The sequence below is a fragment of the Vipera berus genome (genome assembly GCF_964194415.1).
Source record: "Vipera berus genome assembly, chromosome: 2".
NCBI classification, from domain to species: Eukaryota; Metazoa; Chordata; class Lepidosauria; order Squamata; family Viperidae; genus Vipera; species Vipera berus.
Window position 1 is genome coordinate 188047033 of NC_138203.1, and position 14401 is coordinate 188061433.

The following is a 14401-nucleotide window of genomic DNA, read 5'->3' on the forward strand; positions in this document are numbered from 1 at the left end:
CAGAATAAGAAGGGCCAAGTCTATCTATAAAATAAATAAAAACTTAGAAAGTCAGATCTCTGACAGGCATCCATATTCTTTGATAACACTAGGAGCCTCCTTTTTTGCAATCTTAGTTCCTAAGAGAACAAGAAGAATGTAAAGGTCAAGCTCTCTGTTTGTGGCACTGATCTCATTTGAAAAGCTTCAATGGCATTAGGATTACAATTTTATTCCTGCTTGCCTGAGAGTAATCTTCTAAAATCCAAGAAATGTTGGTTCTGTGAAGGAAAGTATCAAACCTTTAGAAATATTATAGCAGAATGGCATGTTATTCAAGTTGTAATAAGGGATTAGCACAAAGAGGGGGCTGGAATTCTATTGCCAGGTGTAATCAAAATTAGAGGAAGATAAAAAGTTATAGATCATACCTCTTTCTAAAAGAATCTCTCTCTCTCTCTCTCTCTCTTTCTCTCTCTCTCTCTCTCTCTCTCTCTCTCTCTCTCTCTCTCTCTCTTCTCTCTCTCTCTCTCTCTCTCTCTCTCTCTCTCTCTCTCTCTCTCTCTCTCTCTCTCTCTCTCACACACACACACACACACACACACACACACACACACCTCCCTTTCTCCTTCCCAAACACAAATCCATACAAACAGAAAATTTCCCCATTCCTGCGCTTCTGGTCAGGAGAGGAATTAAATAGGTGACATTTTAATAAATTTAAACCAGCATAATCTATTGAAGTATACTTCTGGGTTCCAAGGGAATTAACTGAAGAAATTGCAAAGCCATTAGCAATTATTTTTATGGTTTTTGGAAGTCAGATGAAGGGAAGTTGGAAACAAAGGGAAGGTTCAAATTTACAATAGATGTTTTATGATATTGGAGGAAAAATAAGCTAATTATTAGAAACCAACAAGCAGAGATGATTAAACTTGTACTAAATAGATTTATCATAAAGTAAACTACTTGAACTCACTGGAACAAAATGCACTTAACCTAATGTATTTCCTCCTTCAATCCAAGTGTGGTGTCTAATGTCAATTAAAGACTCATGGCCACCACTTTTCTTCTTTTAACTAATTAAGTGGAATATATAATTATCAGTATTTAGAGTCCTCTTCAGAAATATTTGGTTAAATAGTGTTCTTTTAAATAATGTAGAAATATAGTATATAAATATTAATATTGACATTGACATTGATTGGTAGTATATTACATAATTTAAAGTAATGATTAGAATCATAGTCATTCTGAATACTACACAAACAGACACACACATACACCTCCAGCTTTCCCTGGAAGACTTCAGGCAGGTTTTAATTCATTCTTTATAAAGATAAAATAGGGATCCTCTGATTATTTATTTCGGGAACTACGGGCAATTTATAAGAAAGCAGAAAAACTATAAAGTAATAAAGTAAATGCAACAATAAAAGAAGATAATCCAGAAAGCCAAGATGCCAATCCAGGTAGTCATAAAACACACACTGACTCCTTATACAGGGCAACATCCATTCTAGTCAAAGACGTGGGAGAAGACCATCTCTTCAAGGCTTTTTGAAATGACAAAAATATAGGAACTACATGGTTCTCAAGGAGAACTGCATACCAGACAGTAGGCATTACAACAGTCAAAGCCCATTTCTAGGGTTCCAAAAGAATTAAAGGAACCTAGAACATGCCAAACCTGTTGGATCAAAACAGCTTTCCAAATGCTAGAGAAGCTAAACTGTCCCTTAAATAGTTGGCCCTACACCATATTAGGCATAATTAGCAAATTGATTCACACTTAAAAGAAAATGGAGCACCAGTGCAGCTTGTAAAGCAGAAGTATTGCATGGGCATGCCAAGCTTCTGAGTGATCTTCAAGGGCTGCCTCATGTAAGAGTGTGTTGCAGTAGTCAACCAGGGGATTATCTGTGGTAATCTGGATTGGATTATAGAGTAGTTATTTCAATTTTATTACCAAAGTTATACTCCACCCTGCAAACGGGGGAGTAAATTAATTTTGCCCAGAATTTGATGAGAAGTGATTGTAGATTTATTGATGTTAATATTTAAGAAAAAGATAGAAACTTATAAATGTCTAAAAATGGCTGGTTCATCTTCTGCTTTAATTTTACAGTAGAAAAGTCTCTTGCAATTATGGTAGGGTGGGCACTTGTACTGATCCACTTTAACAGTACATCCTGACATGGCCATTTGACTCTCCTTAGAGATAGCAATAGACTACTTTATCTATGAAGTGTATCTGGGATACCAAATTATTTTTTCCCCTAGTTTCTAATGTACTTTCTGATTACATAATGAGGATGGCATTCAAAGGGGGAATAATAAAGAGATACAAAGAATAAATTCAGGACAAAAATAACAAGCATTCAGCAAAGATGATTTGTTAGCAAGGGGAATATGTGCAATAAAGTGATTTCTTCTTGGGAATGAGGGAGAGAGGGCAGTCAAATAATGCTCCTGGCTCAATAGGGATATATCAGAAGCAAAAAAATGAGACATTGTTAAGATAGAAATTGTATGATGTTCTAAAAAACAAATAATTTGAGTTACAATTACTTTGGTCTTCTGGCCAAAGCCTCAATATCTTTTCTCCTTGCTTTTTATCTCGCCTCTTACTTTGTCTAGATTAGGGATCTCCAAACTTGGCAACTTTAAGACTTGTGGACTTCAACTCCCAGAATTCCACGGTCAGCATATTGAAATTGAAATCCACAAGTCTTAGAGTTGCCAAGTTTGGAGAGCTGTGGTCTAGAGGAAAATGGCATTAAGGAAACAAGAGAACATTGTGTTAATTCATTTCTTCCCATTTAAGAGCAAAATGGGAATGAGCAAACCAGTGATGATAGAAAAGTTAGCAACATCTGGAAGACTTATACTTACATTTACTGATTGGAATGTGATAGTTTATTCTTAACCAACAGAGTCATTAATTTATATCTGCAAAAACTATAAACAATAAAAGTGAATGTGTTGGTTCTATTTAGAAATATTTGTTCTAGATGATGTAATATAGATATTACATGGTTTGCTTCTTTTTCTTTTTGTTATGATCAGTCAGAGAAGTGAACAGTTTTTCCAATGAGACTTCATCTATTTTTCATCTAGTTGTTTGACACTAGAAATGAATGTTCCAAACCACCAAAAGCTAGTTTTCAACTCAGAATACAGAGAATAGTCCAGTTAGTAAATATATATATTACTTTTAAAGGAATATTTCATGTTTAAAGCATTTATAAATTTAGGTCAGAAAAAGAGAGAAAACTATATTCCTTTGTCATTCAAGATGCTAGAAATGCATTTTTAACCCCAAGAGGGTCTACAGTTTTCTTTTCATCATCTGCTTCACGGAACCATTAAAGCATTGTTTTATTCTGAGTGCTTTGTGATTTAATGTGTATATACATCCAGTTCAAATCATTCGGAATAGATCCTGTGAAGAGGGAATCATGGTTGCACTTCACCAGCATCACTGCAAGGAGACCTTCAGACCATGGTGCATTTAATATGAACTTCTTAAGGGGTTTTGTGCTTTTTTTCAGCTGAATGCTATACTTGTAGAAGCCTCTTTCAGACATTCAGGGATAGGCAAGCCCTCAGAGTCTTGCTTGTTCCTTTTAAATACAGGTAGTCCTCAACTTACAACAGTTCATTTAGTGACTCTTCAAAGTTAGATCCCTGGAAAAAACTGACTTATGACCATTTTTCACACAACTGTTGCTGCGTCCCCATGGTCATGTGATCAAAATTCAGACAGTTGGTAACTATATTTATGATGTTTGCAGTATCCCAGGGTCATGGGATCACCTTTTGCAACCTTCTGATGAGCAAATTCAAATGAGGAAACCAGATTCACTCAATAACTGTGCTACTAACTTAGCAACTCCAATGATTCACTTAACAACTGTGGCAAGAAAGGTTGCAAAATGGGACAAAACTCACTCAACAAATGTTTCACTTCACATCAGAAACGTTGGGCTCAATTGTGTCGTGGGCCGACCTGAACATTTGTCTGCTTGTCTTTCAATTTACAGGGCATCTTGTGGATTTACACATTAAGCTAGGCTCTCAAGATGCAGTGAATCAAATCCTATAATTTCCAATTGGATGTTCGAGCTGAGAATTATGAAAGCCGAAATCCAACATGATGGGAAATCACTGTATTGATGGGACTAATGAAGCTAAAGCTGCTATATGAAAATATGCTCATGCAACATTATTAAATGGATAATTAAAGAAGTACCATTCACTATCCGTGGGGTAGAAAGGTTATCTATGTACCTTCACCCACAAACTTTCTATATTAGCCTTTAATTCTTATTCAAAAGTCTAACTGTATTTTCACAACTGTTTTCTGATGCCACCATTGTTTTCCAGTTGCAGCAAGTGTCTCCAAGTATAGTACTGAAAAAAGCTAAATAAAAGAGATGAAGAGTGGCTTCTTGCACTGTTTTATGCCAGTTGTGTTGAAGGAATGCTTGAAAGATAGAAGCAAAGGATACTGTACAGTGGAAAGCATGACAAGACGAGAAGGAGCATAAGCAGCTCCACTGTTTGTCAATTAGCTTCAGTGATAAAGAGCAGGTAGTAGTGATACTGCCTAGAGAACTCTTCTTTAGTGTATGCTTTTTAGATGTAATTGACATTTTGAATTGTGTTAGTATGTGCATTTCTGCTCCTCTTTGGCCTTTGAGGGCCAAGTTAAAGAGATTCATAAATCATTCCAAGATATATATATATTTTTAAGTAATACTCTGCTTGAATGTATGTCAGAAGAAAGTTATTTTCAAAGTTTACATAGGCAAGATTCATGTTTGGTGAAAAGTTCTCATGTCTTGGACTTCAGTTGACTGGGGAAAGATAGTGAGAATATAAACTTTCTTGCCTCCTTTCATCAAACTTCTGAAGCAGTCTTACTATTTTTTTAAAAAAATAATTCCTTCCCCTATTCCCTTTTTTTTCAACACTACCTGGTTCTTGAAATTTCTTCATAGCAAGCAGAATGACCTTTTTATGTTTTCATATTCCCAGAAAATCCTAACAAACAACGGAGCAAGCTTGCTTCATTTCAGCAGCAAGGAAGCTGCTGAGTGCAGATCCATCAACTGATGTCAATTCAGACTGTGTGTTCAGTGCCCTGTCCTTTTTCACTCCCTTTGTTTTGTTTTGCTTTCTTTCAGTTGATTGCTTGGATCCATCCTGCTCCAACCATGGTGTCTGTGTAAATGGAGAATGCCTCTGTAGCCCAGGCTGGGGAGGTTTAAATTGTGAACTTCCACGTGCCCAGTGTCCAGACCAGTGCAGTGGGCATGGCACATATCTCTCTGATACAGGCCTCTGTAACTGTGATCCCAACTGGATGGGTCCTGACTGCTCCGTTGGTAAGAAAAAAACATTTAGTTTTAGAATATTTATTCTTGACATCCAATAGACTGGATGGTCTCTGGCTCAAGATAATTCAAATCAGCCAAAGTCAGCTGTTGTGCTAAGAGTTGGAATTCTGATGTAAATTCAGATAACCCAAATCCTGCCTACAGCTTACAGTGTAGGAATAATAAGAGTTTGCTCCTTGATTACAGTAATTTTGAGCATTTATTTAATGTTCAAACTATCATTTATCCTATTTTCAAACTATCCTTTATCTTGGCAGCACTGCCTGAATTCTGAAATGCTGTGTAACTGACAATTTACCCATGGTTAATCAAATCAATATTTTAAAAAAGTTTTGATTTTCACCCCTTGTATTTTTTGTAATCCTGTTTTATGATAGTGTTGAAGATGTTAGTTTCTGAAACTTTCAGTTCACAATACATCCACCATAATGATTATTCAAAATTGTACTCACCTTTGGAAATACTAAAGGCAATGCAGTAAAAGTATATTAGAATTTTTAATTTGTGGCCTTTTTTTGTTGACATTGTCAACAAATCTCAACTGCTTGCATGCAATAATAATAGATTTAATATCTCATTTGTAGAAGCTTCTATCGTGCATTGCTTGCTTATAGCAATGAAAGTACACAACCTCCCAGAGTTGTTGGGAGTCAGATGATAAACAAATTAAATTAAGAAAAATAATAATCAGTCGTGTATTCAAAATGCTGCTGGTTTTCATGACAAGACTTAATTTCCATCTCTCTCTTTCTTTCTTATTCTTTTCCAGAAGTATGTGCTGTAGACTGTGGCACTCATGGTGTATGCATTGGCGGAGCATGTCGCTGTGAAGAGGGCTGGACAGGGATAGCCTGTGACCAACGTGTTTGCCATCCCCGCTGCACAGAACATGGAACTTGTAAAGATGGAAAATGTGAATGCCGAGAGGGCTGGAATGGGGAGCACTGCACCATTGGTAGGCAAACGACAGCCACCGAAACAGGCACATATTGCTTTCTTTTCATAACTTGTAGAAACATAGTTACAATTGTGTATGGCAACCGGCTGTCCCTTTATGGACTCATCTGCTTCCAGTCATTAATTCTGAATTTTAAAGCAGAGATTATATATATATTTTAATAATTGATAGCAGATTAGCACTTGTAACAATATAAATTATTGTTCTTCATATTTCATTTGGTGTAGAAGAGATATCCTATTGATGAGGTTGTTCCACTCAATTTAACCAAGAGTTTATTTTAACCTTTACCCGCTCTTTCCCTTTAGCTAGCCTATTTTCTGAATTACTTCTTTATTAAATATTTCATTCTGACTGTATCATCACAATAGCCATCAAGAGCAAGGGTCAAGTTGAGTGGGAACTGCCTTCCTGTTGTTACAGAAATAGTTCCCTAGCATTTCCATGTGTTGTGCTGTGACAGTGGTCATGGTGTTAGCCTATAGACTGACACACCATGGGAGGGCTGAAGCAATGCTACAGCATGATGGTATACCCTTCTCTAACAGCGGGCTGCTCAGCACAGCTTTGGCATCATGCAGAGTGTCGGGGCTAACACAATTGCATTGCTTTTGTTACATGTCAGCCTAAAAAGTAATAACAAATACATATTGTTTTAGATCTGTTGGACTATTTTGAACTTTAAACACAAATTACTAATTGTCTTGCTTCAATGTGCAGATTGTTTCTGGAGAACCCAGATAACAGCTGATAATAATTTAAGTCAATTGTGTAGTATCCTAATACAAATGTTTTTCTTGAGCAGATCTTTATTCATTAACTTGGAAAAAAATGTTTGGGTGCAATTTGAAGTTAAAATAGGAATTTCCTCACCTTTGGGGGTGGGGAGAGGAACTTCCCTATGTCACTGCCATCTTCTTACCTAGGTCCACCCAATCTAGTTTGCAAAACTCTAGTCAGTAAATAGATGCTAGCCAAGAATTAAATTTCCCAGCATATTTTTTATAAGAGCTAGTGGCCATTAAATGGGGTAGTCTTATCAAAATATATTTTTAAAGAAAATTGGTACAGCATTAAAAAGTCAATTGAATTGAAATTATAATGGCAACTGGAGACTCTAAAAGGACCACCCGGTTGCCAGGTAATTGTTTGTATTTTGAAACAAAATGTGCTTGTCAGACTTGTGTCTTTATTATTATTTAGGTGTCTCAGTCTCTTTGGATAGCTAAACCTTTTGGGAAAGACACTTAAATTGGAATACATGTCTGTCTTCAACATATTTCAAGGTAATACTGAGGTTCATAGCATACAGTTTATTTGCTACTGAAACCAGTTTTTCTAGTTGATGCAGGCTGGTTTCTTTATCTGCAAGGTGTCTTTTTAATCCAGGGGGGTCTGATTTCAGGACCACTTTAAGTTTATTTGAGCTCTGCATTTAATCAATCATTGTTCCTAAAAGGTTTATCTTATTCGGCTAACTTGTGATAATGTCTGTGTTTTTAAAAGTATTTTTTTCTGTATTTGTTTGTGATTTTATGGTTTTAGGTAACAATCCTATACATGTTTACTTGGGAATAAGCCCTACTGAATTTAATGGTATTTATTTCTTTGTAACCATGTATATGACTGCACTGTTAATTAGACATTACTGTGCACCCAAAAATTGATATATTTTGATCTGATTACTCAAATGATTCCATGTGATGTTTAGCCCAAATATGAAAATATTTAATTTATTTTTGACAGGTGAGTAAAACATGAGGAGGTTTTGAAGTATTAAGAATCTGCATTAGTGTCTTGGAGATCTGTGTTTTTTAAGTTGTTCATAAATTATCTGAACATGTGGATAAGTAGTGTACCAGCCAGGTCTATGGATGATGCTAAACTGTTCAGGATACTTAAAACAAAAATTGATTGTGAAGGTCTCCAGAAGGATCTCATTAAATGAGTGGATGGTCAACGAAATTTAGGTAAGTGCAAATTGATACACTGAGACAAAGGGCCTTATTTTCATATACACTGGGATGAGCCTTTTTACAGTTCACTAACAAAAAGATACTAAATCATAGTGAATAGCTGAATAAAATTATCCACCCAATATGTAAAAGCTGATAATAACACATATTCCATGCTCAGACCATTAGAATCTATCAACTGTCACACTGGACATCAGGATTAAACATACAGTATGGATGTTAAGAACAGGAAGAGACAGTTTACATTTCTTTTCTGAACCTAGAATGCATGCCAAAAACCTGCTTTCCAGAAGAATAAGGACCTACAGGGGAGAGGAGATCATTTAATTTTGTCTTCTGTTGATGAAATTTTACAGGCTGAGCTTGGGTTCATCTGAGCATCTGTGAAAGCCAATAGAAATAAATACACAATGTGAAAAGAACATCTAGGAAGAAATCAATTCCTATATTCAATGTTTTGAAACAGTACCTAGTCAGATATGGAATATTTGATTGATAGTGTCATACTTGTTTCCAGCAAACAGGATGTTAAAATTATGCTTTTGTATCTTTGGCCTTCTCCTTCGTAGTTGACCATTCTCCATTAAATTTCTTGCCTACTATGCAAAACACCAAAACCTGTTATAGTAGATAGTGTTTTGAATACATCAGAATAAAACACATTCCTTGTAGATATTTTAAAATTATACTGGATTTCCTTTGTGGGGAGGGCCTTTATATTTCATCAAGACTATTGTTTGCAATTTTTCCTATATCCTATATCTATGCCTTTGCCCAGAAGACCAGCAGGTTTACTTGCAGCACCGCTGGATAGTTTTGTCCTATTAGATTGCTCTTTGTATCAAAGACTTTTTTTCCTAACTGCTTTTTTTAAAGTAATGGCAATAATAGCAATAAAAGCAGAAACAATTTCTGGAAGAGATGGAATAGGATTTGAAGATAAAAAGAGAGACACAGAGAGAGAGAGAGAGACAGAGACAGAGACAGAGAGAGAGAGAGAGAGGAAAAGCACAGTCTCTGACAAAGGCAGCAATTCAGCAAAAATGGCTGGGTGGCAATAATAGAGAGCATCAAAAACCTTCAATTCCCTATTTCTAAACTTTTCAATCTAATCTAGAAGAAAGTGAGAAAAATCAACATGGTTAGATAAAAAATAGAAATGTGACTTCTACTAAAACAATAGAAACCAAGTTGTTTGTTTGTTTGTTAGATTTATAAAGCTGCCTAATCATCATGAAAACATGCTTGATATGGGTGATGTTGTAGCTTCCTTTGTATTGGAAAGTATCTACAGGTATCTACAGTATGCTGAGTGGAAGGCTGAGTAACACAATTACCCTGAGTGGAAGGCTGGCCCTAATATTAATCAAAGTGAGATGGCTACTCCAGAGAGCAGATGCTAGGAGACAGAGATAGCAAAGCAATGTCAAGCATCATTGCTTGTGCCATGTGGTCTACTTTGTATTCTCCAGATGTAGTAGACATTGCTATGCTAATGCAAGCTGTAAAGTAACAGTCAACTGCTATAATTTTGCTAGAGGAAACTAAATACAGACACACAGTTTTGCCTTTGTCATAAGTGATGAAATGCCTTTGGCTGGTGTCTGTTTACATAGTCTTAGGATGGAGACTAGCTGTTGCAAATTTGTGCCACGGCCATCAAGGCTTTCCTATAACTGAAAATGCATTTTGATTTCATGTGTAGAGATTAGAAAAAATAGTTTTCTTTCGACTGTGATTGATTCATGGAAGTGCCACATGTCTATTTATGTGAAATAATTGTGCTTCAGCTAGTACAAACCAGCTGTCCATAAAGCTTCATGTGGCCTACTGAGTTCAGGATAAGTTCCAGGATATATTGCTAGTATAATAATTAGGTTGTTCAGGCAACCCCAAATTGGGATTTTCTGCATTTTTAGGTGAGATGTATCAGTCACCTGCTGTATGAATGCTCAATAATACTATGGCATATTGAAACCGTTGAGTCTTTCCATTGATTCTGCTAATTCTTTGTCATATATCCACTGTTCAAATATTTGTTGTCTCAATGTATGAGTGATACTGACTAATGTAATGTAGTTAGGCAGCCATGAAGATAATAAAAGCACAGGTGTTTTATTTTACTTTTAATTAGGTCTAGCAATTTCAACAGCTAGCTGTTTTGGGGCATGGAAAGCCCAGCTGCCATTGTCATTGCTTTAGTCAATTCCCCATTGGAGCTTTACTGCAGTTAAATTCCTATACTCTCTTATGCATGGGTTGCACTTGGTTTTAATATTTTGTCATATTTGGTTGAATGATATTTGTTTAAGACTAAAGGCAGTTGAAAATACTTTAAGTAAATCCTCCAGGTTGATACTTAAAACACACAGAGAGAGGGAAGGAAGGAGGGAGGGAGGTAAAGTGAGTGGCTGTGCATACCAGCATCTCGGGTTGTCCATTCTATTTCATCTTTATCTATAGGGGGTGAGGTGTTACCCCCTGTAGATAGGGCTCGCAACTTGGGTGTCCTCCTTGATTCACAGCTCAGTTTTGAAGATCATATAGGAGCTGTGACCAGGGGGCTTTTGCCCAGGTTCACCTGGTGTGCCAGTTGCGGCCCTACTTGGACTGAGATGCCCTACGCACAGTCACTCATGCGCTCGTGACCTCTCGGATAGACTACTGCAATGCTCTCTACATGGGGCTGCCCTTGAATACCACTCGGAGGCTCCAGCTGGTGCAGAATGCGGCCGCGCGAGTTGTGATGGGGGTCTCCCAATACTCCCATGTAACACCTCTGCTCCACAAGCTGCATTGGCTTCCAGTTGTCTTCCGGGTGAGATTCAAGGTGCTGGTAATGACCTATAAAGCCCTAAATGGCATGGGTCCGGGTTATTTACGGGAGTACCTTTTGCCGATGTTAACTTCCCATCGTCCTGTGCGCTCCCACAGAGAGGGCCTCCTCAGGGTGCCGTCGGTCAGGGATTGTCGACTGACGGCCCCCAGGGGGAGAGCATTCTCTGTGGGCGCGCCCACCCTCTGGAATCAGCTTCCTGTTGAGCTCCAGATGGCTCCCGACCTTTGCTCTTTTTGCCGTGACCTGAAGACTTGGCTATTTGAACTTGCTGGCCTGGACTGAGGGACTGGGATTTTAGATCTTAAATTTTAAAAATTTTAAATTTTAGAATGTGTTTTATTGTTTAGGCTATTTGGTTTAATTTCACTTTAATTTTTGTATATTATGTGTTGTTCATAGTGTTTTAATTGCCCTGTACACCGTCCCGAGTCCCTTGGGAGAGGGGTGGTATATAAATCCAAATAAATAAATAAATAAATAAATAAATAAATAAATAAATAAATAAATAAATAAATAAATAAATAAATAAATAAATAAATAAATAAATAAATAGAAGGAAGAAGAAAATTGGAATAGTGAAAGGACAAATCAGTAGGAATTTAAAATAGAAGATACAGATAATTAAAATCACCATTAGATACAGGTAGTGGCATTCTGGCTCTACCAAACTACAGTAATATATATATATATTGAAGAGCACAAAAACTCACTCAGAAAGGGAGAACAAACTTCATCCCTGGTCCAACACTTTGAAGCCACGGGACATGAAATTGATTTTAAAAAACCAAAACTATCGCCAAAATTGAACATTTTAACAACAGAATAATCAGAGAAGCCATTGAGATAGAAAAACGCCCCCACAGCATTAACAAACGAGATGATACCTCTCGCTTACCAGCCATTTGGAAACCCGCCTTGATTGACAGACGAGTCCCAACCACCAAGAATGATACCAGACCCAAACTCATGATAACATCACATGACATCACCACCACACAACCATTCAAAAAGCAAATCCGAACCCACAATGATAACGAGGCACAACCACAAAACAAAAACCTAACTACAGCTGCAACATCAGCCACTTTAAACCCCTCCAAACCACACAATAAGCAAACTGACACCCACTATAAAAACATGGCACCACCACAAACACGAAGCCAAACAAAAGCAGCACAATTCACCAGCTCAGGTCTGGAGCTGGCAGCTGAGACCAGCCCATCCACTCAGAACACCCCCCCACCCAATCAGAACACACCCACCATTCAAAACACACTCCCACCCAATCAGAACACACTTGGTCCCCCACCCAATCAGAGCACAGTTTAAAAAAGTTTAAAAAAGAGGAACAAACAGCCACATGCTTCTCCCAGAAGAAGGAAGCTAAAGCCACCAGCCTGATGATGACGGATGGGATTCCGTCGAAACGTTGCACCTACACCTTTAGTTCTACACGGGAGGAAACCCGAATGACCGAAGATCCACATATAAACACCCGCGAAAACCTCAGAAAACATATATATATATATATATTGCTCAAAAAATAAAGGGAACACTTAAACAACACAATGCACTGTATTTAATAGTAGGATGTCTTATTTTCTGTTCCCTTTATTTTTTTAAGCAGTACACACACACACACACACACACACACACACACACACACACACACACACTATATATATATATATATATATATATATATATATATATATATATATATATATATATATATATATATATATATATATATATATATATATATATATATATATAATGCCACTACCTGTATCTAATGGTGATTTTATTTATCTGTATCTTCTATTTTAAATTCCTACTGATTTGTCTTTTCACTATTCCAATTAAAAAATTGGTATGTAACCCAGCTATTACTGGTGATGTATTGGCTCTTGCAGCAGTGTTCCTTAGGAAATAAGTCAGAGTTGGAAATCTGCTCTACAACAATCTATTTCACATTCTAAATACAAATCTATTATATCTATATCTATATATCTATATCTATATCTATGTAATTTTTTTTGGCTTGCTAACAAAGAATAAAGGGAGACCGATACCCTTTATTCTTTGTTAGCAAGCCAAAAAAAAAATACACAAATATGAGCTGCCACTGCTGTGGCTACTACCTGTAGATGGCCTTGGGCTAGGCTGAAACAGGAGATAAGATTTGTCCCGTGTCTGGGACTAAGCAAGTGTATTCTGAATGCTTAACAAACATTTAACAAACATCTATATCTATCTATCTATATAATTATTGTGATCTAAGATTTCAGAATGATTGTTGCATCAATTAGTATTTAAGCAGAGAGAGAGAGACAGAATAGTTTAATAATTGAATCTTTTCAAAACCTGATTCTTTAAAGAGTAACTTAAATCCTTAAACCTTTTTGATCTACTGAATGAAATATCCTTCATTTTCTGTAACTTCTGTCTGCTCTGGGGGAAAATCTTTCTATCAGCTTTTCATGATAAACATAATTAATGATATGCAGCCTTTACAAAGAATAAAAATGAATTCTGTTTCAGGAGATGGTACAACACATTTCAGTATGAATATCAATTTTCTTTCACATCTCTTAGTGTGTGCTTCTAGTCATGATTAGAAATTGCTACAGCATACTGTAAGGTTTACCTCCAACCCCGCCCCCCTTCTTTTCAGCCATCAGGATGGAATATATATGACCTTATTTCTTTTCTAGTCCACTTTGAAAAGGCAATAAATTTATTTTTCAGTCATACATCTTACATTTCATCCAGGACTTCAAAGACGTGCATCCTGCAGATATCTGTAAATGACTTCCTGACCTAAATCAGAGTATTTCTTTCCTTTGGTGGAATTTCTACAAGAACTATATTGATTCTGTTGCCAATTCCAGAATCTGTATAACCCTTGCCCCCAAAAGAGGAGGGGGGGTTAGGTTTGCTCAAGCTGCTTATCTAGCTATTGAAAGGACAGCCCTAGTTTGGTGTTCTGAAGTGTATTCACTGCAACAGCCAACCATTAATGTTTCAACAATGTCATTTTCTGTGTTATTTTATACCTGTGGTGTCAAGCACCTGTTTCAGTGAGTGAGCAAATTGCATGATATTGTCGGAGACAAAATGACAGAGGTATTTTAACTGTGGAAATTAAATCTGGTGTTGGAATGTCCAATGCTATTATATCACATAAGAACTTCAGAGCTTTAAAACTTGTTGCCAATAAACCTTTTAAATATTCGGGTAT

The 14401-nt window shown here is 36.7% G+C and overlaps 1 protein-coding gene across 5 annotated transcripts in view; it reads left to right on the plus strand.

Moving 5' to 3' along the window:
• Positions 1–14401, plus strand: part of TENM2 (teneurin transmembrane protein 2) — a gene marked incomplete at its 5' end in the record, with an annotated part of 970964 nt that overhangs the window by 785678 nt on the left and 170885 nt on the right. For 3 of the 5 annotated variants that reach the window (XM_081316730.1, XM_081316731.1, XM_081316733.1), the window contains 2 exons: positions 5172–5372; positions 6154–6366. In XM_081316730.1, coding sequence (XP_081172856.1) covers positions 5172–5372; positions 6154–6366 — 414 coding nt within the window. The remainder of the gene's footprint in view (positions 1–5171; positions 5373–6153; positions 6367–14401) is intronic. The other 2 variants (XM_081316732.1, XM_081316734.1) reach the window with 1 other exon arrangement.